This window comes from Crocodylus siamensis, chromosome 11 (genome assembly GCF_052110815.1).
Source record: "Crocodylus siamensis isolate JL-2025a chromosome 11, ASM5211081v1, whole genome shotgun sequence".
Taxonomy (NCBI): Eukaryota; Metazoa; Chordata; order Crocodylia; family Crocodylidae; genus Crocodylus; species Crocodylus siamensis.
This window is the reverse complement of record NC_143405.1, coordinates 48110-72001: the sequence shown is the minus strand read 5'-3', so window position 1 is coordinate 72001 and position 23892 is coordinate 48110. Positions and strand designations below refer to the sequence as shown.

General features: G+C 42.6%; 2 protein-coding genes across 13 annotated transcripts in view; one reads left to right on the top strand and one right to left on the bottom strand.

Moving 5' to 3' along the window:
* GARNL3 (GTPase activating Rap/RanGAP domain like 3) overlaps window positions 1-23892 on the top strand; it is a 126472-nt gene that overhangs the window by 65139 nt on the left and 37441 nt on the right. For 4 of the 5 annotated variants that reach the window (XM_090022482.1, XM_090022480.1, XM_090022483.1 and 1 more), the window contains 11 exons: window positions 699-798; window positions 4600-4718; window positions 5872-5936; window positions 8029-8092; window positions 8752-8778; window positions 9141-9216; window positions 10384-10482; window positions 15963-16066; window positions 18508-18616; window positions 21626-21671; window positions 23601-23707. In XM_090022482.1, the coding sequence (XP_089878608.1) occupies window positions 699-798; window positions 4600-4718; window positions 5872-5936; window positions 8029-8092; window positions 8752-8778; window positions 9141-9216; window positions 10384-10482; window positions 15963-16066; window positions 18508-18616; window positions 21626-21671; window positions 23601-23707 (916 nt within the window). Of the gene's footprint in view, window positions 1-698; window positions 799-4599; window positions 4719-5853; window positions 5937-8028; window positions 8093-8751; window positions 8779-9140; window positions 9217-10383; window positions 10483-15962; window positions 16067-18507; window positions 18617-21625; window positions 21672-23600; window positions 23708-23892 lie in introns of those variants that run through there. The other variant, XM_090022484.1, reaches the window with a different exon arrangement.
* LOC149855210 (uncharacterized) overlaps window positions 1-23892 on the bottom strand; it is a 53042-nt gene that overhangs the window by 26215 nt on the left and 2935 nt on the right. For 2 of the 8 annotated variants that reach the window (XR_016438538.1, XR_016438541.1), the window contains exon 2: window positions 13671-13775. The exons of 3 other annotated variants lie outside the window; for them this stretch is intronic. Coding sequence is in view for 2 of the 5 variants with exons in the window: in XM_090022485.1 (XP_089878611.1) it covers window positions 11070-12275 (1206 nt within the window). In the remaining 3 variants the exon portion in view is untranslated. Of the gene's footprint in view, window positions 1-387; window positions 462-10512; window positions 13776-23892 lie in introns of those variants that run through there. 3 more of the 8 variants (XM_090022485.1, XM_090022486.1, XR_016438542.1) reach the window with 2 other exon arrangements.

Here is a 23892-nt window from a genome sequence, read left to right as displayed (position 1 = left end):
TTAAAGCAAAATAACTACTTTGCGCTGGACTTCTGCTGAGGGTCAAGTTTAGGGGGTTTATGCAGCCAGTCAATGAGAGCTGCAGGGAGGGAAGGAGTACCAAGTATCAGTCGTATGGCATGCAAGCTGCTGTTCCTGCTGTGGCTGCATCCCAGGCTATACTGTTGTGGCACCCCAGTTAAATCACTGCCTGGGGCCTATGTTCCACTCATACACCCCTTGTTACTGCCAGCAGGGCTACAGTGGGATTCCCTCATCCCAGAAGCATGGGTTGCCATGACAGAAAGCATTGAGGATTGTGTTAGGGAGAAAAATCCCAAGGCAGAACTTTTAGAAGAGAGTTTTCAAAATCTACTAGTTAGCAATAACTCCTGCATCCAAACTTACTGTCACTGTCGGTGGAGTATTAAGGGGCCATCCAAACCTCAGTTGTACAAAGGGGGAGAGCCAGGGAGAAAAGTCTGAAGGAATGGAGAAAATGTTTGGTTTTAGACGAGTCATAAGAAATGTTTATTTTTGTTGAATAAAAAATTGATTCCTAAATCAACCTCATGCTTTCAAATAAAGAATAGGCAAAATGATCAAACTCCTTTGTGGCATTTGAACAATTTTTGTTTGTTTTTTCTTGCATTATTTTTCCTCCTTTTGATGTTGAGATGTTAATGGCTAATAATTTTCCAGTTTTGTTTTTGTTCCAGAATACAGATTATACCCCAGGTACATGGTGCAGAACAGATGTGCACTTGGAAAATCCAGAGTATCACACCAGATGGTATTTCAAATATTTCCTAGGAAAAGGTAATTAAACTTTTGTAAATAGCCTTAAACAATTGTAATTATTTAGAAGTGCATGGTATGAACTTTAATTGTATTAAGGAAACTCGAACAGTGTTGTATAGAAGGTGGACTGGCAGACCATATCAGGCCTATGCCTCAAAGTCTTTATAATCTGAAGACATACCACATACAATTATAGAAAATTAGGGTTGGAAGGGACCTCAGGAGGCAACCTAGTCTAACCCCCTGCTCAAAGCACCGCCCCCAACTAGATCATTCCAGCCAGGGCTTTGTTGAGCTGGGCCTTAAAAACCTCGAAGGATGGAGATTCCACAACCTCTCTAGGTAACCTGTTCCAGTGCTTCAAAAGCCTCCTAATGAGTGTTTTTTTCCTAATATCCAAGCTAAACTTCCCTTGCTCCTACTGGAGACCATTGCACCTTGTTCTGTCATCTGCCACCACTGATAACAGTCCAGCTCCATCCTCTATGGAACCCTTCTTCAGGGAGTTGAAGGCTGCTATTAAATGCCCCTCTCGGTCTTCTCTTCTGCAGATTAAATAAACTCAGTTCCCTCAGCCTCTCCTCAGAAGTCATGTGCCCCAGCTCCTAATCATTTTTGTTGCTCTCTGCTGGACTCTCTTCGACTTGTCCACATCCTTTCTGTAGTGCCCAAAACTGGATACAGGACTCCAGATGTGGTCTCATCAGTGCAGAATAGAGGGGAAGAATCAGTTCCATCGATCTGCTGGCAGTGCTCCTGCTAATGCAGCGCAAGATGCCGTTAGCCGCCTTGGCAATGAGCACATTGTTGGCTCATCTTCAGCTTAATGTCCAGTGTAACCCCCAGGGCACTTTCTGCAGAGCAACTGCTTTGCTGGTTGGTCCCAAGCCTGTAGTGGTACATGGGATTCTTTTATCCTAGGTGCAGGACTTTGCATTTGTCCGTGCTGAATTGCATGAGATTTCTGGCGCAATCCCCCAAATGGTTGAGGTCTCCCTGAATCTTATCCCTCCCCACCCCCAAGCTTGGTGTGTCATCTGCAGACGTGCTGAGGGTGCAATCCCATCACATCTTCCAGATCGTTAATGAAGATATTGAACAAGACAGGCCCCAGGACCAAACCCTGGCACACTCCAGTTGATACCAGCTTTCAACTAGACCATGAGCCATTGATCACTGCCTGTTGAGACTGACGATCCAGCCTGCTTTCTGTCCACCTTACAGTCCATTAATCCAACCTGTACTTCCTCAGTTTCCTTGCAAGAATACTATGGGAGACAGCATCAAAAGCCTTGCTAAAGTCCAGGTACATCAACGTCCATTGTTCTCCCCACATCTACAAAGGCAGTCATCTCGTCATAGAAGGCAATCAAGTTGGTCAGGCATGACTTGTCCTTGGTGAATCCATGCTGACTGTTCCTGGTTGATCACTTTCTTTTCCAAGTGCTTAGAAATGGATTTCTTGAGGACCTGGTGCATAATTTTTCCAGGGACTGAGGTGAGGCTGACAGCTCTGTAGTTCCCTGGACCCTCCTTCCCTTTCTCAAAGATGGGCACTATGTTTGTCCTTTTCTAATTGTCTGGGATCTCCCTTGATCGCGACAAGTTTTCAGAGACAATGGCCAGCAGCTCTGCAATCACGTCAGCCAACTCCCTCAGCACCCTTGGGTGTGTTGCATCCAGCCCTATGGACTTGTATACATCCAGCTTTTCTAAATAGTCCCTGATCTGTTCTTTCACTGCTGTTCTCTGCTTACCTCTTCCCCAAACTGTGCTGCCAGGTGCAGTAATCTGGGGACTGATGTTGCTTGTAAAGACCTGAGGTAAATAAAGGCACTGAGTGCTTCAGCCTTTTCCTCATCTGCCACTAAGTAGCCTTTCCCATTCAGTAAGCAACCCATCCTTTCCCTGACCTTCCTCTTGTTGCTCGTGTGCTTGTAGAAATCTTTCTTGTTACCCTTAATGTCCCTTGTTAGCCGTGACTCCAATTACACTTTGGTCTTCCTGATTTCATCCCTGCATGTCCGAGCAATATTCTTATACTCCTCCCTAGTCGTCTTCAAGTTTTCACTTGTAAGCTTCCTTTTTGTGTTTTAGCTTGCCAAAGAGTTCTCTGCTAAGCCAAGCTGGTTGCCTGCCATATTTGCTCTTCTTGCTGTACATCAGGATGGTTCATTCCTTTGCCTTCAGTAAGGTTTCTTTAAAATACAGCCAGCTCTCCTGCACTCCCTTCCCCCTCATATTGGCTTCCCATGGGATCCTGTCCATCAGTTCCTGGAGGGAGTCAAAGTCTGCTTTTCTGAAGTCCAGGGTCCCTACTCTTGTGCTCTCCTTACTTCCTTTTGTCAGTCAGGATCCTGAACTCAATCATCTCATGGTTGCTGCTGTCCCAGTTGCCATCTACTACATCCCCCATCAATTCTTCTCTGTCTGTGAGCAGCAGGTCAAGAAGAGCACAGCCCCTAGTTGGCCGCTCCATCACTTGCACCAGAAAGTTGTCACTAACACTCCCCAAAACTTCCTGGATTGCCTGCAGACTGCTGCATTGCCTTCCCAGCAGGTGTCAGGGTGATCAAAGTCCCCCTTGAGAACCAGGGCCTGTGATCGGGAAACTTGTGCTAGCTGTTTGAAGAAAACCTCGTCTACCACTTCCTCCATGTCTGGTGGCCTATAGCAGATCCCCTCCCCACCCTTGTTGCTCTCCCTTCTAAGCTTAACCTAGAGACTTTCAACAGACCTATCTCCAGTTTCATACTGTTGCTCTGAGCAATCATATGGCTCTTTTACATAAAGCACAGCTCCTCTTTCTCTTCTCCCCTACCTGTCCTTCCTGAACAGTTTGTACCCATCCCATAAATACAGTTCAGACATACACAGAGCAGTATATTGTCACAACAACTAATTATTCTGTACAGCATGAACTCTAGAGCTGATGCTTCACTAGGTAGGGTGAAGCCTAAAATCCGCAGTCTTGTCATATCAGATTTTTCTGCAGTAATTCTGGTACCACCCCTTTTCCTTTTGGTAGAAATGTTTTATAAGTGGATTTTGAAGTTTTGTTTCAACTTCTGACCCCTAACAGAATAAAGACATGTGCTTGAAACCCTTGCCTGTTGTTAAAAACTAATGTAATTGCACCTCACAAAAGTTTGAGCTTTGTTAAAAACGGATTCAAAGTTTAGGTTCGATTATTTTGGAATTATATTGGATTATGTAATCCCTTGGAATTGTAAGGATGTAGTTGGATAAATCAATAGGTCCCTCTCAGTTTTTAAAGTCTAATAATTATAATGATACTGTCTGTTACTATCCCATAATTTGTTTTATTATGCTATCTTGTTTTAATATTTTTATTGGTTTAATAAGATATTTTGCCTTTTATCATAATAAGCCTCTATGATCCTTTTTTGTGTGCAGAGTGGCATGTAAGTCAAATACATGAGGAAAAGGACTGTAAGTGGCATAGTAAGGCAATAGGTTTTAGAGGGAGATGAGACCATAGATATAAGTGAAATGAGGAAACAAATTGGATTAAAAAAGTAGTAGTAGTCAGAAGGTGGTGGAGTTAGTGGGGCAGAAAGAATGGCAAGTGACTATCCCCAGAACGTTGGGGAAAGGTGAATGGCAGGAAATCAGAGAAGAGTTTGCTTTGATCATGTGAAGAGATTTGTACAGCAGTTTCAGCAGTGGTGCTATGAGTAGGGGGATTTGTGTAAAATACTGGTGGTATCCTAATAATAATAAAGTTCCTCTTGTAAAAAGGAAGTTTTCCTTATAATTTTTTCACATTTGATAACATTTTTCATGTTTTCTTTACAGTTCATCAGAATTATGTAGGTACAGATGCAGAGAAGAACCCTTTCTTTTTGTCTGTTGTACTCTCTGACCAAAACAATCAACGTGTCCCGCAATACCGCTCAGTTCTCTGGAAGAAAACAGTAAGAAACAGATCCTAATGACTGCCTGTCTGAACTTCCCCTACAGTGCATTTCCTTTTCTTCCATTGTATCACAACATCCTTAATGTTATTCCTTAGCTACCATGTAGCGATCGTCACAGATACTGGACTAGCAAACCCCAAAGGAAATATGGAAAAGCTTTCTCTGAAGGAACCATGCTATGAATATTTATTTTCTGTCATCTTGGTTAAGTTCACCTACAGGAAGCCTTTGAGCCCCCTAAAGTCCAAGCACTGTCATTATGGTTAACAGTGCATAAAACAGAAGAGGGGAGAGATGCTCTGCTCCACAGAGTTTCCATCTAGATCTGTAAATAATACTAAGGGTCTAAACTGTTTTGGTCCAAGCATCAGTGGACACATTATAAAGAGATTTGAATGTTCAGAGGATAGCTATGTGGCTTCAGGGACAAGAATGAAGAGGAGGGCTTATGGGGCAGCACTCAAGGAGTAAAATGGGAAGGACACAGGGGAGTGTTTAGTAAGGCATTGTGGGAAGAGGGGACACAGTCGATGAGAAGGGAATCGTAGGTGGCAAGAGCCCTGAAGGTGATGACAAGAAGCTTATTCTTTTTTGCTTCATGCTGAACTTGTAGCCCTCAGATCTTGTACTAGTGAGTGCCAAAGTCTAATGATGTAAAATATTTATTTATGTCGTATCACTGATTTTCTCTTTCTTTTGTATTATGTGGCAGTACAGAAGCACCTGAGCATATTACTTTAGCTGTCTACATATATGCTTTAGTATGTTTCCAAATTAGTTATTTTAGAACACACTTCATGGTTTAAGCTGCTCCCTCCAGTGGCCATTGGTCTGAACTTGTCTGCAGTTTAATTTCATCAGCCCTCATGCTGGCCATCAAGTGCTGTTAGTTTTGTTTGAAGTTCTTTGCATCTCTCTCTAGTTTAGACTTGCCTAAACCATTTTGTGCCATCCCCATTTTTGGCATGTTACTCTTCCTTACCTCTTTTCATGTCATTAATAAAGATATCTAAGTAAAACCGAAGTTGCTGTGGCTCATGATTATTTTCCTTTTTTAGGTTGCTAAATTTTAGTAATGTTCACAGTTAAATGTATAGAAAATGTCAATATATTTGATTCTAAAGTCTCTTAGTATTTTTTCCTTTTATAGGGTACTCAGAAAATATGCCTACCCTACAGTCCCACAAAAACATTATCAGTGAAATCTATTTTAAGGTAAGTATTCACCAGTGAGTTATTAAAGGTATATGTTGATGTTTTCTTTCAGTCATTCAAAAACTTTTGTTAATATATTTCTCATTATAAATGTAGAATTCAGTGAGACAAAGAACACAGTTCTTAATCAGTGAAGGTACACATGTATACAAAAGCTTTCATTATAAGTGCTGAAGAATGCAAAATCGTGTCTCCATGGTAATGTGTCCAATTCTAAGTTCCTTTGGGGAGAGAGAGAAATTTCCAGTTAAAAACTGAAATTGGAAAGTTGATGTTTGAGAGAAAAGGAGAAACCAGGCCTAGGAAACTGCAGTTTAGGGGAGGACTCAGACTATGTTGTAGCTAAGTGGAGGGCCAGGGCAAACAAACTTTGTCTAAGTCTATCCCAGCCATGTAGCTGGTCCAGTAAAAGATATCCACAAAAATCCTTGCCTCTCACATATTTCCTGGAGCTTCATGGCTACAAGAAGACTTCAACATTATCAAAAAAACAAAGTCTCTGGGATATCACCTGGCATTTGGGGACTTTTTTCTTCAGAGTTACCAACTTTCTGAAAGTTGAATCTCCATTTAGTGATTAAAATCAGTTGCAAGCTTTACAAAAATCACCCTGTGTCTTTAATAGGTTTAAGCATCTTAATGTATGTGTCTTCTACCCACATTCCCAGCCTGTCACCTAGTTTACCTGCGGTGCACTAGTTGATAGTGTTACTGTTTAGAATATATATTTTATCTGAATTAACACCTTGGCAGTTCATGACTTTCAGAGCTGCTATATTGTTTCAGGTTCTCTGCAAACTTTACTACATTAAGTATACTTATCATTTTAAAGTGTTGTTTTGTTTTGTTTTTGTTTTGTTTTTATTTTGTCATGGCCACAAGAGCTAGAGCAGTGATTCTCAACTAGGGTGTCACGGAATCCTTTTAGAGATGTCATGCAATAATAGCAGTGTTAGTTGTGCAAACACCTACATGATTCACAAGATGAAGCCAGAGAGTTCAATATGGTGTCAAAAATATTTTTTTTGCAACAGAATAATTGCTGTTATTTTTACATGGTAAAGAAGCGAGCGAAAGCTAAGAGTTGGTATTTTCAAAGGGGTGCTTTGAGTTGAAAAAGGTGGAGAAGTACTGAACTACAAAGTAGCTGTTTAAAAAATTATGAACTGCTGAGGTTCTAAAAAACAAAAGTGAAGTCTTTCTGTGTCCTATGTTTTCCATTCCTCCCAACTAATTCATTTTGCCTTGAAAGGGCTTCATCTCATGTGTACTGAAATGCTTTTTGGTTGGGTAAATTAAAACTAGAGATGATGTATAAAATTGCATATAGAGATGTTGATAACAACAAATAATTTTTCCCACAAAACTGTAACTTTGTCTAAGTCTATAACTTTTATATTTTTCTGCTTTGAGGTTTCTTCTGTTTCACTGATAGTGTAGCTTACTATTTTTATCTTTTCCTATATTTTTTTGGTTTTATTTTGAACTTTCCAAATGCTATTTTACAGGAGAGCGAGGAAAAGTTTACCAAAAATGTGCATTATTATGCTGTCTTAAAAGGCTCAGTGTGGTAACATTTAGCCTAGAACTTTACCTGCAAACAAAATAAGGTTTAAATTTGTGACAGTGCAATACCTTACTAGTATCTTTCTCTAAAGGTAAGGCCACCCAAATCTGTTCTGGAAAAGGGATAAGTATCTATGATAAAATCACATAAATTTGGTATATATCACCCAGAAGTCCTTGGTGGTCTAGTAGTTACAATTTGGTGCTCTCTCTGTTGCAGCCTAGGTTTGCTCTTTAATCAGGAAAAAACGTGTGATAGTTAAGTGGCTGCCTTACGGAGTTTTTGGCATCACTACCATGAGATGTTTTTAAAGAGTGGAGTAGAAAATTATCTGTTAGACATTGTCTAGGTATACTTTATCATGCTTGTATTAGATATCCCTTGGAAGTCCTTCCATCCCTATTTTCTGTGGTTCTACAAAGATAATGATTCGTTTAATTCCTCGTGCAAAGGAGCACATCATTAATGGCCTAGTATTGAAAGTATCTATGCCCTTCTACAAAAATTATTTTTGTTGTGTTTCAGTGCCATGAGCCTTGACAAATTTGAAAAAAGCCCTAGAGAAATTCTTCACCCTGAGATACAAAAGGTAAGCAAGAGCTCGTATTTTCCTTTGATACTTTGGCCTATAAATTAATTAGAACAGGACTGTCCAGCCAGTGGCCCATGGGCTGCATGTGGCCCCCAAAGGATTAGTTTCTGGCCCCTGACTTGGTTTCCTCCACCTCTCTGGCTGCAGCAGTAGCAGTCACAGGCTCCAGGCTCCCTCTCCCTCTGGCTTCTACTTCCTACCTTATCCCAGGGGTGGGACAGAGTGGTCTGGCACAGCTCACAGTCCCAGAAAAGCCTGTTGTGTGGGAACATGGGTGTGGCCTAGAAAACTGAAGGTGGGGCTGGGGTACCTGGGCCCACCCATGCAGTGCAGTGGGGGGCAGGGAAGTGCCCACATGGGCAATGCCTGTGCTGGTTTGGCCTCCTCCCACAGCAAGTGGCCTCTACTGTGTGCCGTGTGGTCCCCAGTCACTAAAGTTGGATGGCCTTGGTTTAGAAGAAAAAATAAGCCATTAAACATGCACTCTGCTAGCTGGTACTCCGTTGCAGTAGTTCATGATGTGTTTGTTCTGTGGTACTGCAAAGTTTCTTGAACTGTACTTGTTCTGAAAAAATAGTTTTAAATTTAAAGGTAGAGAAAATAAAGCAGTTACACCTTTGTAGATCATAATGCTAAATATGCTGTTCTCTTTACAGGATCTACTGGTTCTAGAAGAGCAAGAGGTAAATACAGACTGAATGCTTTGAGCTCACAAAACCCACTTAGTGGAAATTTTCTTTGTATTTGTTTACAATGACTTAGAAAGATCAGTTATTTCATGCACAAAGTACAGTAGTATGAAGTACTTCGGGCATGAAAGCTGAGGATTTTTGTAAGTATCCTTGTGCATGTTGAGGTGCAGAGTAGAATCTTGATGTGCAATTTGGATAAATGAGGAGAGAAAAGTACAAATCTGAGTAGTTGTGTAGCACAGACTTATTCTTCTGCAAGAAAGAACTATATACAAATCTTTAGTGGAAAAATCGTAAAGGTTTGTTTTTTAATATTGTCTGTGTTGCATATTGTCTCTTTTTTCCCCTCTCAGGGCTCTGTAAATTTTAAGTTTGGAGTTCTTTATGCAAAAGATGGGCAGCTTACGGATGATGAAATGTTCAGCAATGGTGAGTCTGCATTTTTTTTTTACTTTTATTCAGATAGCTGAGTATTTTGGTTTGCCACCTTGGAAATACAATAGGAGCACACCTGTATATTGAACATGGAGGAGCCAGAAAAGAGGTGGTCATTAGCGCTATGCTCATGGTAGGTTTGCTCTCCATTGCAGTAGCCTGCAGAATTAAACCACTGTAAGGATGAGCTGGTGTTTATGTGAAATGTGCCTAAAATAGTGGCAAAAGTGCCTGACTCTTTCAGTTATCTTGGCACAAAAATACATTTCCGATACTGCAAATGTATTTTATTTACAATAAGCTCTGAAGATATTTGTAAATTACTTTGGTTCAATAGAACAGTTGCTAGATCCAATTTTCAGAGCTAGAGATTGTTATTGAATAGATTTATAAGAAATAACTCTAATTTCTGAAACTTTTTTTTTTTTAAGTATTCCTGTAAATTTTTATATTCATCACTTGGCAGGCTTTTGGGTGTTGCTTTCATTATATTTTTATGAGGCCTATATGTATATATTTAATTTTAAGTTGAAAAATATTGGGTTTGAAAGATTGAAACTTTGACCAGATTCTGGTCTCAGTGCTGTTTTCAGTTTTTGTTTATAATTCGTATGCTCAAGTACACAAGCCAAATTTTAAACAAAATCTCCATAAGTTTTCAAGGATTTAAAGATGTGGCTATTGGGAACCAAAAGGTTGCTTGCATTTCCCATTTTATCATCCGATTCGCAAGTGTGTACATCATGATGGCTATCTTTATCCCATCTTGCTCTAAAATTAGCAAGTGGGGAGTGTTGTTTAACGAGGCTGAAAATGTTGCTTTTCTATAGCTACCCATTTGGATGACATGAAGAAAAATGTAGGGAACCAGAGTTTTAATTCATGGCCATACTCTGGGGTGTATTACTCTACTCTGGGGCCAGTGCCTTAGACGCAGCTGAGTTGTAGGGAGAGAAACTGAGGCTCTGGTCATGGTAAATAATATCATGCAAGTGTTCCCAATGTAATGACTTCAGATCAGATGGTCGCATAACTGATGTCGCATGCCAGAGCATGCCCAGGGGTTAGACCCAGTGTCCTGTATTGTGGACAATCTGCAGTTGCAGCCATCTCACCAATTAAGTTTTTAATTCCTAACACTTTTTTTTCTTTCATCTGTAGAAACTGGAAGTGAAAGTTTTCAAAGATTTTTGAGTCTTATGGGTGACACAATTACACTGAAAGGCTGGACAGGCTACAGAGGAGGGTTGGACACCAAAAGTAAGATTTCAGACTCTGTGGCTGGTTGCATTTTAAATGTATAGTTACTTTATTCAAATACTAAAGAAAAAAATTGGTAAGAAATGATAGCGATAGACTTAGGACTGGACTTATTGTAGGAAGAAGGCTTTGTGTTTTCTCTGTGTTGAAAGGAGTTAGAATCCTCAGTGAAGTATGTACAGAAACCATGGAGATCCTCAGCAGCAACCAAACATCCACATAGGTATTTAAAACGATGCCTAAGACCAGAAGGAATGCTGCTAAAGAGCTATTAAAGCATGGACTCAATTTTTCAAATTTGTCACTGGACTGGCATGTGTATATCGTGTAGAACAGAGGTAGGCAAAATACGGCCTGTGGGCTGAATTTGGCCCACCAGGCCATTTTATCTGGCCCAAGGGGCCCCTAAATTTTTTTATTAATTAATATTTATATGCCTCTGACTGCCTGTCAAAGATGACAGGAGCCAGTGGTAGTAGGGCTCAGGAGGAGCTTGGTGGCAGGACCCAGTAGCAGCAAGGTCTGCTGAGGCTTCTGGTTTGGGACCCTGGGGCTGTTCCCTGCCTCCCTCATTCTGAGAGGGAAATTCAGGTAAGAATGGCACAAGGACATGGAGGATCACCTACACAACAAGAGCCAACCGGGTCCAGTTGGCACCATATGGTTCCCAGCTGGCAGCCACGTGGTACTCCTGCTGCATCGCATGGTCCCAACCCTGCAGCTGGAACTGCGTGGTAGCGGAGCTGCGGCTGGGGGGGAACAGCGCTGGTGGGTGGGGAAAGAAGGAAAGCGGCAGGGGAAAGGCAACCCAGGGGCAGGCATGGGGTTTGTGGGGGTGGAGAAGTGGCAGTGGGTGAGAGTTGGGGCCAGTGGCAGGGCTGGCTCCTGCTGCATTTTGCAATTTTGGCGTTGCAGCCAGGCAGAGGTGACCCGAGCAGGGTGCAGGGCCTGAGGCAAATCTGCCCGTGCAGGGCCCCACCCCCACTCCGATCCTGGACCTGAAGAGGCTGCCACCATTGGGGGGGGGAGCAGCAAGTGGCTGGATATGGAGCCGCCGCTCTGCCCAGCTCTGTGCTGCTGCTGCTCCTCCCAGCTCCACAGGGCCTGGGGCAGTTGCCCTGACTTGCACCCCCCCAGGGATGGCCCTGCAGCCAGGAACAGCATGCTGCCGAGAGGTGCCTGGCTGTGCCGTGCTGCTTGGTTCCTGGCTGCAACGCTGGAATCGCAGAACGCAGCAGGAGCCAGCCCAGGCCTGCAGTTCCCAGCTTGCTTTTGCTGCTGCCTCTACCATGGCATGCCTGCAGCTCCCACACTTGCAGTGGTTGAAGCCCCACGCTGGAGCCCGCTGCATTGCCTGCCCCCTGCTGCACAGGTCCCCAGACTCTGCCTGGAGTGGAGGGAGTCCTGTCCCCTGCTTTCCTGTGGAGTCCAGCACAGGGCTTCTCTTGTGGGGGTGCGGGAGTTGCAGGTGCGTGACATGAAACCCCCGTGATAGAGGCAGCCAGGCAGGCTGTGATTCTCACCCCCACATGTAGCACTGCCCGGAGCCGTGTCCTGCCGGGCGCCAGTGCCTGTGCTGGGCATGAGCTCCCTGAGGCTCCCTCCCTGCTGCTGCTGCTGGCAGCAGAGCCCGTGTGCCATGTTGGGAAATGTGTGGGGGGAGTTCCCCACACCCTGGTGTCAATCCGGAGCTGGCAAGCCAAGCTCACGGTATTGGTCACGGTGGTGCAGCCAGGTGGTGGCAATCGGGCACGGAACAGGCGGGAGTTTTGGCGATGGAGTGTGAGTGGCATGGAAGCGTGTGGTTCCTTAAACAAAGGGTGATTTTATTGACTTATGCTTCGATGCGTAGGCAACGATGTCTTCAGTTACAGTCAACAGTAACAATAAACAACAGAGGGGTCTGTTGGCCCACGGGGTTCCGGAGTGAGCCCGTGCTATCTACCCCGCGAGGGATAGGGGCGGCTGCCCACTCCTTAAGTCCCAGGGCTGGTCAACAGCTCATGCAGGGATAAACAAACAACAGAACAAAAACTGTAACGCGTTGAGATGAAAACGAAGATGGTGTCGTGACGCCAGTCCCACAGGACAATCAGATAGTCGAAAGCGATAGCCGAGGTCGAAAACCAGGTGAGTCGTGAACGAAGCCAAAATTGAAGCAGTAGGGATAATCCAGATCGCTGGTCGATGATGGGTGCCAAAGGTGAGTTGCCAGCCAACAGATCGGTATAGTAAAACAGCAACAGAGAACAATACAAAACGCCAAGCGGGGGAGGAGACCAACAAGTCTGAAAGACAGTCCCTGGAAGACCAGCCTCTGTCTCCAGCTAAATGGGTCTCTTCCCCGGAGGGGCTCGCTAACCTTTTATGTGAAATTAGTGGCCAATCAGAACACTTTTCTCAAAGAATTCTCTAGTCAGATTACCTCATGCTTTTAGCTGTCACGGCTGTGGGGAGAGTAGGTCAGCAATGACTGACAGGTCCGCAGGTCACCCAGGGGGCAAGAGCTGGGTGAGCCTTGGAACTTCCCCCTCACAGAGTTTAAACCGCGCATGTCAGTTCCAGTTCTTCTGTGTTGGCAGCATACACTTAAGATTTTTCCGTGACACCTGCAAATCTCACGCAGCAACACCCTGCCTCTACATCCCCCACTGACACATTTACACACCCTATGCCCCCCCACCATATACCCCCGACACACAATATAAAAGTGAGACTATTTTTGAATTACTATGCAATCCCTTCTATATACAGTACACAAATCATGCCAGTTACTTTTTGTAATAAAATTACAATATGTTATAGTAGGTGTTTGACTTCTAGTGTATGATTTGTGTTGTTTTCTGGTTCTAACATGGCAAACCCCCTCCCATTTTTGGGGGGCAAGGGAAGGGGCTTCTGGTGGCAAAGGTATGGGGTTAGTGGAGCAGACTTCTGGTCCAAATATGGCAACAAGGGGGTGGGGCAACTGTCAAGAGGCTGAACTACCCATGCAGCCCTTGACAGCTCACCAAAATTTGTTAAGCAGCCCTCCAGCCAAAATAATTGCCAGCCCCAGTGTAGAAGGTAGAGTAGATTTGCACCTATAGACTAATTTAGCGTCATCTCTGTCTCTATCGTTATAGATTGATACATTTAGTTATATGTCTAATATATATAGCATAAAGTTTTTGGCAGCTGGAGCTTACTTCATCAGATGCTGTGAAAGGGTGCACAGAGCAACGTAAAGAATGGAGATGTAATTGCTGACGTCAGCATCGTTGTTCTTAGGCAGCAAAACTTTAAAAACTGACCTGAAAGGGAAATTGCAGAACAAGGAATTGCCAGACTAGGTGGTGTTAAATCTGGTCTAAGCAGGGATTACAGATCTGTAGCCTCAGGTTCAGGGCTTATATATCTGTAAGGACCTCACCTAGAAACTCTTTTGTAGTCAGTTTCCACAGCTATATTCTCTACTTCAATTTTTTCTTGCTTCCTGCTATGTTCTTCTGAATCCCTTAGTTTACTGCTGTTTTGTCTGCTTTTCCACTCTCAACTTAGAGCTCTTTTTCATTCTGTCTTGTCTACTTGAAATACTCCTCTTTGCCTGCCAAGAAAACTACCTTTCCTTCTAATCCACCTCCAGCAGTCCCTTTCCTCTTAATGTTCCTTGGATCTCTCTCCCCCCAAATTGCTGCAGAGTGATTTGACTTGATCTATTTCCATTTTAAGATCTTCAGGGATGGAATATTTGGTAATCTTTATAGAGTATGGCATACATTTTTATGGTAATTAAAAAATAAGTTTTAAAAATTTTTGTTTCTTTCTCTCTTTATTCAGACCCTTTGCTTTTTTTCCCCCATACCTGAATTGGAATCAGCACTGTTCTCGTTCTTACGCTCCCATGGCTGCCATTTTGTACTTCCTTAAAAGTTCCTTCAATATTATTTTCCACCGTGTTGGGGGAGGGGGCAGCAAGCATGGGCAAGCATCTTAATATGACACCACACTGCCTTTAATAAGGCATTAGACTTTTGTCCTCCAGCATGGGTACAGCATGCATTCCTATCCCAATATGTCACTATACCTCCTCACACTGTCTAGAATAGGGGTCAGCAACCCCCAAAACACGTGCCAGAGCATGGCACGTGAGGCATTTTGCTAGGCATGTCACAGCCAACCTGGGCTCTGGGCAGCTGCCACTGGCTATGGAGCCTGGGCTGCTTGGAGCAGGCGGCTGAGAGGCTGCAAGCTGCTGCACCAAGCTCTGTGGCTGCTGGACACGTGACTTGGGGCAGATGGTGGGAGAGGGGCTGCGCTTCCCTAGGCCCTTTCCTGGCTGTGTGCCCTGAGGTGCAAGTGCAGCCGCTACTGCCATGGAAGCCCAGCTGGGGTTCTGGAACGCGGTGCAGCCACTTGAAGTCTCCTGGCTACCTGCCACAGCTGACCTGGGCTCTGGGCAGCTACAGCAGACAGTAGGGAGGCTGCAAACAGCTGCACTGGGGTCCGGAGCTCTGTCACCAGCTCTGTAGCAGTGGCAGGTGCACATGCAACTCGGGGCATGTGGTGGGGGTGGGGCTGGGGCAGCACAATCCTGGCTCCTCCCCAGCTTTCTGCCTGGAGGTGCACGTGTACCTGCTGCCAGCATTGAGGAGTGGTCCCCCTGCTGCTTCCCCGCTGTCTGTCTGTGGCACACCAAGTCAAGGCATGAGTCACAGTTGGGGTGTTCTTGACCCGCTGGCCAAAAATGTTGCCAACCCCTTGCCTGGAATTTGAAGAATTTCTACGAGAAAAGCTTAATCCTTTTTAGGGTTGTTGGTTGTGCCTGAAGAAGTGTTGGTTGTGCCTGAAAGCTTGCAAAGAACAATTTTTCCAACTATTTGGTCTGTCTAATAAAAGATATCACATCTACCCAAAGAACCTTGTCTGCCTATCATCCTTTTTCGGTCTTGCAAATCTGTGTTGTTTCCTCCTGGACTGTGTCTTTCCTATCGTGAACAAGGCCCATGTTTTGTGTTATGGTAATAGAATCCAGGTTGATAACTAGTATAACAAATTTGCACACTCTAAAAAGATTCAGATTTAGATGCCATATTTTTTTACATTCACTGTGCCCCCGGGTTAGATGCACTGATTGTTTTTTTTGAAAGGCAGAATGAAGAAAAAAAGATCTGTCTTTGAAAATAGTGGTAAGTACAGTAGTATTTTTCCAGTTGAAATATTCCGTAAGGGTAAGTTGACTGGACCTACTAGCAGGCATATTCATTTTGATATAGCTCTACTTTTGCTAGTCTGCCTTTATGTACAGTTTAAGTTATTCAGTATGGGAAAAACATAAATGACTTCAACCTGTTTCAAAAAAAGACAACAAACTAGTATGAGAGGGTGAATTGGAAAAGGAACTGATCTGAGGATGTTCAGTAATAGAATCAAGAATTCCTTTTCCCCTTTGGCTGCCAGGATTGCATAATTCAGCTGAGAGTACTTCTTTTTTATTGCAGATGATACAACAGGAATATGCTCTGTCTACACAGTGTACCAAGGGCATGAGATTATGTTTCATGTTTCAACAATGCTACCATATTCAAAGGAGAACAAGCAGCAAGTATGCAATTTTCATATTTATTTTTCTTAGTGAATCTCGATACCACAGACATTTTTTTTTAGTATTCTTTTTTCTTTTGGTTTCTCAGTGTTCTTTGTTTTTGAAATGTAAGATTAAAATCTCTTGATAGTTTCATAGTTTGTAGGGTCGGAAGGGACCTGAGCAGATCATCTAGTCCGACCCCCTGCCATGGCAGGAAAGAGTACTGGCGTCAAACGACCCCAGCAAGGTGTTCATCTAACCTCCTCTTGAAAACCTCCAGGGTAGGAGCCAGCATCACTTCTCTTGGAAGTTGGTTCCAGATCCTAGCCGCCCTGACTGTGAAGTAGTGCCTCCTGATAGCTAACCTAAATCTACCCTCCGCCAGCTTGTGACCGTTATTCCTGGTCACTCCTGGCGGTGCTCGGGGGAACAGTGACTTCCCCAATGCCTGCTGATCCCCCCGACTTGTTTATAACAGGCCACAAGATCCCCCCCCCCCAGCCTTCTCTTGTGGAGGCTGAAGAGGTTCAGGTCCTCCGCGGAGCCTGTCCTCATAGGGCCTGCCCTGTTGATTCAGGCAACCACATTTATCCCTGATGGTGCACTCCATCCCAGCAGAGGGCAACAAAAATGGTTTGGGGCTTGGGGCACATGACTTCTGAGGGGAGGCTGAGGGAACTGGGTTTATTTAGTCTGCAGACTACTCAAAGAGGTTGTAGAATCTCCATCCTCAGATGTTTTAAGACCTGGCTAGACAAAGCCTTGAATGGAATGATCTAGTTGGGGATGGTCCTGCTTTGAGCAGGGGGTTGGATTAGATTGACCTTTTGAGGACCCTTTCAACCTTGATTTTCTATGATTCTATGACTGCCAAATAAGAATGGTTACACTTACATGGCATGTTTCATCTCAAGGTTCCAAAGTGCTTTGCAATGAACAAAGTTCAATTCAAGAGCTGTTTATGATGCCCAGTTGGAAATAAATAATACTGGCTTCTGACATTCGCCATTTTTAAAATCCACCACCTGCCTTGGATATCTCTTGCTATATTTGAAAACAGCAGTATGCTAAGAACTAACCTAAGAAGGCTCTAACTAGAATTCCTGTCTTGCCACAGATAACTGTCCTCTTCTACCACCAGCTCCTGTTTCTGTTAATGAGACTACAGTTTGAGCACCTCAAAGTAATATGACATAGGGAAAGAGTCTAAAAAGCAGACTGTTTGTAATGTAATGGTTGAGGTTAGAATTTAGAACCAGTATCTTGAAAACCACCTGCAAACCAAGAACCATTAGTGTAGATTAATTAGAGAGCACTAGTGTCATACACTTCCAGTAAGAAACCTTCCTGCAGTGCAAGACTGAGCATTTACGGAGCTCTTGCACACTAGGCAATCTGCATATGAACAGCTCCATACAGGGAATGCACTTCTGATGCCTAGAATGGCTGCTGGAGGCTGTGCTACCTTCCTGGGTGCGCACAGGAGGGGTGGAGTCCATCCCTCAGCATTGCTGCTTAGCCAAAAGCTGAAGGTTTAGCTGTCAGATTGATACTTCATTAGCAGCTGTGATGGGGTTAAACCTCTGGCAATTGCTGAACAGCAAGGGAGGGGCTAGTGGTGCTGACCAGTAGCCTCTGTCCCTGCTGCTTATGGCCAGTATTCAGCAATGGCTTTGGAAAAATCGTTTCTTTTTCATTGTGCCTTCTCCAAACAAGCTGCATGACTTATCTGGGGAGCAGGATGTGAGAACATGCAGTAACTAATCTCTAAAACAAGATATGAATTGGATTGCAGCATCTCTTGTGGCTCAGTCTGAAATTCAGCAGCAACTGCTTAAGTTTAGATTCATGGTCCTGCAATTCAAGATAATGAAATCTCATTTTGTTTAGACTTTTAGCGTAATGGTCTATGAAGTAATTGAATGCATGTATATTCGATGTATTTGGATGTATGTCATGATTTCTTGTCCTTACAAATGGGATTGAAAATTATTCTAAAATGTAAAAAAGCTCCCAGTGCTCTGAAATTACTTCATTGTTTCCATAGATGGTATATTCACCAGCCAGTAAGCCAGTGTCTATAGCCAGCTTGTTTGAATATTAATGATTGTTATATTTACATATATGAACATATTGATAGTACAGATACGTTATAATTATTGCTGCATATGATTTCTTTTGTAGATGTGTAGTAATTCCAACCTTGTGTAAATCCTGTGCATTTCTCCAGTGTTGGAGTTTTCATTTTATTTGTGCCTTAGTTAAAAAAAGGAAAGGAACAGAATGGTGTATTTTTATAAATGGTTCCTCCATGGGCTTCAGTTTGCAGCCAACTGCCATTATAGAAAAAAAAAAACCCCATAATCTTTATCAGTTTCTCTGTGAATCATTGTTCTTCTGCTGTATTGGTAAAGCTTAAGTTTGCATTCTAGTTAGTGATGGTGTCTTTCCTTTTTCAGGTAGAAAGGAAGCGGCATATTGGAAATGACATTGTCACTATTGTGTTCCAAGAAGGGGATGAATCTTCTTCAGCATTTAAACCATCCATGATTCGCTCTCACTTTACACGTATCTTTTTTCCTTCTGTTTTTTGTATTTTTACATAACTAAAGCTTACGTACAAGCCGCCTTTGGCTCTGTTATGGATGCCAGAGCTCAGCCACCAGTGGGGGCTGCACTTTGTTAATCCCATCCCCTCTGCAGCAAGGGTGAGCATAGGCACAGTGGAACAGCAGGCTGTGCAGCAGAGGGGATTGCTGAAGAGGGGATGGGTGCAGTGGTACAGCAAGGATTTAGCTTGCAGACTAGTTTGCCGACCCCCAGTGTGTGCCATTTACAGACTTTACAAACTTTTAAAGGAGGACTTTCCCGTCGTCCTTTACAGACTTCTTGATTTTTCTATTCCCAAGCTGACCTTGTGAAAATTTTTCCAGAACCATTTAAGAAATCTGTAGCTTGAGTACAGATGTTTTCAAATGTTTCATATTTGATGGTTTCAAATTGTACAAATGGTTTTGTATATGTCGCTGGGGATTTCTTCAGACAGATTCACCAAGAAAATTCTATAAGTATCTCATAAAATATTTGTTCATAAAATTATTCTACTTTTGATGTGAAAATAATTTGCAGCATCTGCTAAATGCTGTCCCATAATACCTAAAGATCAGCTGTTTGCTTTAAGTGTGTATTCCATCCCATTGAAGTAAAACATGCAGAATGATCAGTGACATTTCTATGCCATGATATGGCATTGTGGTTTATAGAAGTTAACGCAAGGCAGAGAGTCAGGAATTCCAGTTCTGAGTCCTCATTATGTGGTTTATTGTTGTTATCCCTTACTTCTTGTTCCACTTGTTTGTTTCATTCATTTGTTATGGATTTTTTTTCTTTGGTTTTGTTTTGGTTTTTTTAGATTTCTGTGTGTGAGGGAATCTCATTTATCATAGGTCAGTAAAGTGGCTATTGCAGAAGAGATCCTACTTTTTAGAGGTCTTTAGTTACTTCCATAATATAAACATTAATGATGCTGGACTTGGGCAAGTCATTGCATCTTTCCAGGCCTCAGTTGCAACATTTGCACAGTGGGAATGCTGATTCTTGCTGCTTTGTCATTGGACAAGTTGGCTAACAAACACTGAAAACAGCATTTATCCCTTGTTTTGAGATACAGATCGCACTCGTGTCTCAATGAGCAGGCTGATCCCGCACCAGAATCTACTATAGAATATGGACACGCCCTGATGCTGAAGCTGCTAGTTCTTTTCTGACTGTGGGTAGTAATTGTGTTCCAGCTTCTTATGTACTGAAAACTAACATGCACCCTTGTTCTCATTGTGGTGTTAGTGGAGGAGAGACAGATTTTACAACAGTACCTTTTAGAATGAGATAAATAGGTTCTGGAGCATGTTAGTATACTACTCACCCTAATAAGCTGAGTGTGAACATATATGATTACATCACAGCAAGGTACCTCCTCATGCAATGTGGGATTTATTTCCCTGTTGGCATAACTCTCCAAAGAGAGATGGGAGTCTTGCTTACTCCATGAAGGTGTCCTAAATCACACTGTGTCTCAAAAAATGTTCTTGGGTTGGTCTAAAATTCTGTGGGCCCCTCCTTTCCAGTCCAGATCTGGCACTTCCCTCCAAAGTCACTTGACTTGACTGTTTTTGAATGCAAGGAATGTGTTGAAGTTAGGGCCCTGTGTCTACAGCTCTTTGTTATCATATGGGATTTGATTCAATACTCATGAAAAACTTGTTAAAAAGTTTCCTTCGTATGATATTAACGTGATCCTGGCTGACCTGCTGAAAGCTGTTGAGCCAGTTGATGTTAGGTCAGAATTTTTACAGGGAATGGTGTTTTCCTAATGGAAGCAACTTCAACCGTCAGGGTTGGAGCATGATCCTTATCTTTTGCTGAGCACCTGCATCTACCAAGTATGATAGATACCATAACCAAGTATGGTAGATGCAGTACCTTCTCTTAGGATCAAGGCCTAGTTTCTGACCTGTGTTATACTTAATTCTTTCAAGGTAAGTTGAAGCTGCAGATATGCCCTATGTTATTTTTCAGAAGTGGTGCTAGTGTTTCACACTGCTCATTGTCTTGTTCCTATTTCCACCAAGTAAAATGAAAAAATGCAGTTATGAAGGTGTGTAGCTTCACTGTTGGTAGTAATTTGGGGTCTATAGTGTATGCAGGGTTAAATGATCCTGTACTTTGCAGGGTTTGGAGAGACAGGTAAAATAGCTTGGTCCTGTCTTCAGGACAGACTCCAGTAGCTGCTTTAGAAGCTTTCCACTGGAAAACTACAGGTCCTGATTGTCTTAGTTTTGGCAAATTCCACAGTCTCATGGTGGGGAAAAAAGAAAAAAGGCCCCTTGTTTTTATCTAGAGTTTCCTTAAGCCCCTAGAGTTGCATTGGATTTATTTTCCTTGCCACCGTTTATAGTTTAGAAGGACTGAGCGATGCAGAGGTTCTTTCAGGTTGAAGAAACTTGTTGTAGTAGTAAGACTTGCAGGAAAGCTAAACAGTGCTCTGTGGGCATTTGTTTAGAACCCATCCCATGTCATGAGTCAAAACTGGTGGTAGATCATACTGCAGTTTTGGTACTTTATCTTGTTATCCAACTTGGACCTATGTTAATAAGCTTGGGCCAGAAGAATGTCAGGAAAGCTGTGTTTGTTAGGGATATGTTACATTGCAACTTTTTTTTTTTTTAAATCAATCACCTATGTGGTCACTGTAGGCAAGGAAAGTTTTTCTTCATCAGTAAACCCAAGCATGATTAGCTAACATGATTATGAGTGTAACTTGTCTTTGTCTCTGCTGACCAGAGTGTTGTGGTTACTGTTGTATTAATTAGCTTGATTGCCAAAAATAGTGTTTAAATGCAATACATTTTCTCTCCCAGAATAATATACGTGCATAGTATAGAATGATATAAAAAGTAATAAAGTGATTTTTATATTTAACCACACCATCTGACTTTCAGCAAAGTGGATATTTACAAAATGCAAGTAAACTTCATATCCATGAAAACAGTGGATTAATTTCTTTAACTTTCATGGCAGATATTTTTGCCTTAGTGAGATATAATAAGCAAAATGATAGTTACAGGTAGGTGGTTTTTTAATCAGGTTGCTCACTTTGTTGGTCTGATGTGACAGGATCAGTAACAGATTATTCCTCATTGCTGATGCATCAAACTACCAGTAAGGGAAAAGAACCACACAAAGGGGCATAAACTGGCTGTGAATACATTTTTAAGTTTGAAATCCAGGGAAACAAGATTTGTTACCATCAGAAGAATCAGATTCTGGAATAGTCTTCATATACACATGGTGTATAATCAGTTTTTTAAAGGGAGTACACTACATAGTATCCTTCAGTAACAGTGGACTGGATTCACACCAAAGGATGCTGCTTCCAGGTCCTGTTTAAATTCATGAACTGTTTTAGTTTAAATCATCATAATAGTGTGAATGATTAATGGTTCTATGCCTGCACATAAAGCATTTAGACCAGTGGTTTTAAACCTTTTTCATTTGCAGACCCCTAGAAAATTTTGAGTGGAGGTGCAGACCCCTTTGAATTGTAAGTGGTGGTACTCACATACTTTTGACTGATTATAGCCATTTTTCACAGACCCCTTAGACAGCTTGTGGACCCCCGGGGTCCATGACCAATGGTTATTTTCCCTGTAAATAATGCATCACATATACTTTGTGCTGTACTGCCTAAGCAGGCAACTTAAGTAAGTCTTGATTCAGCTATGTTATGTTATGTCATTCTGTTTGTTTGCTTGTTCCTTACCTAATTCAATGTAGGCTCCCAGAAGAAGCCAGTGTATTATCCGTAGGATATCATGTCATACTTCGGTCCTTGTCTACTTTGATATGTGGACCTAGGCTTTGTTTTTAACATGTTGGGGGGTGGGGAGGGGTGCAATCAGTAATGTGTAGGAGGCAATGTATATTTTATCTTTCAAGTTTGTCAATGAAATGTTAAGCTTTTTTATACAATTGTCCACGTTAATTATGCCTCTGAGGCACAAATGCTACAGGCAGGCAAGATTGCCGTTCACAGAATCCTGGATCTTTAGGACCATGCTTGCTTGCTGGGAGCCCTCATGATTATTTTAGCTGACAAACTGGTGAAGGACAGCCTCAGTTGCCTCTCAGTTTTTTCTTACTGTTTACAGCTCTGTGCTAGAACCCTGCTCCATCCCTGTGTCTTCTAAAAGAGAAGAGCTAGAACTATTGTTATTCTAATTGTTAGCTAATAGCTATCAGGGATGTTATGCTAATTATTGTTGGGCTAATTATGCCCAACATTTTAACTAAAATTAAATTAGTTTTCCCTTAGGAAACAGGGCAGTAACATTCTTCCACCGCACCTTGCTATCATCTCCTGTACACAAGCCCAAAATGACTGTATGGAATGTACAGTATTCAAGATATGCCCCTCATATGATAAGGCAAAGCCCATGGATGGTGTCTGTTCTAGAGCCTTATTATGTTTAGAATGGGTCATATGCCCAAGGGCTGTTCTTGGTGCAAAACTGTTTGAAGCATGCCCTTGACAGCTAAAAAGGGCAGTTGTTTTCTAGAGACACCAATGAAAAAGGCCTTTTACACAGCCAGATGGAGAAACTACCTCATGGCCGGTTCTGCTCTTGTAGGACTGCAGTGTGCTGTAGTGTCAGCCCAACTTCTGTCGAGGTGGATAGGCCTGGCTTCCACTTTGACTTAGGACACAGGTCACCCTGCTTTCCATTAACTAGCACATTGTTCTGGAAGAGTCCCACATAAAGTACTTGTAGACTAAGGTACTTGTAAGGGTGACAATAACGTAACTTAACCCCAAGTGAATATTGTGGGACTACCCAGTGAGACATCTGATAGCTATGTAGAAAGGCTGACATTTCCCAATAGCAGTTTCTAGCTCTTGTTCCTGTTTGAACAAGATGCCTCTTCAAATCTGATCTCTCTTGTAGACAACTTTCAGCCCAAATAAATAGCTTTTTTTTTCTCTCTCCCTCATTAGGCTGAAAATATTTTCAGAAGAAAGTGTACCTCTTTTTGGGCCACCTCTTCCATCCCCACCTGTGTTTACAGATCACCAGGAATTCAGGGACTTTGTGCTAGTAAAATGTAAGTCAGTCTTTTTAATGCTAACAGTAATTTTAATTCCTAGGATCAAAGCCTATTTCACCTTTACAGGCCTATGTGGCACTTGTGTATGCTCAGAAGGCTGTTTTCCTGCACAGGCTCCCGCATAGGATTCCTAGGGACCTACTCAAATTGAGGATGTAGGCAGCCTATTTTGCAGGTAGATT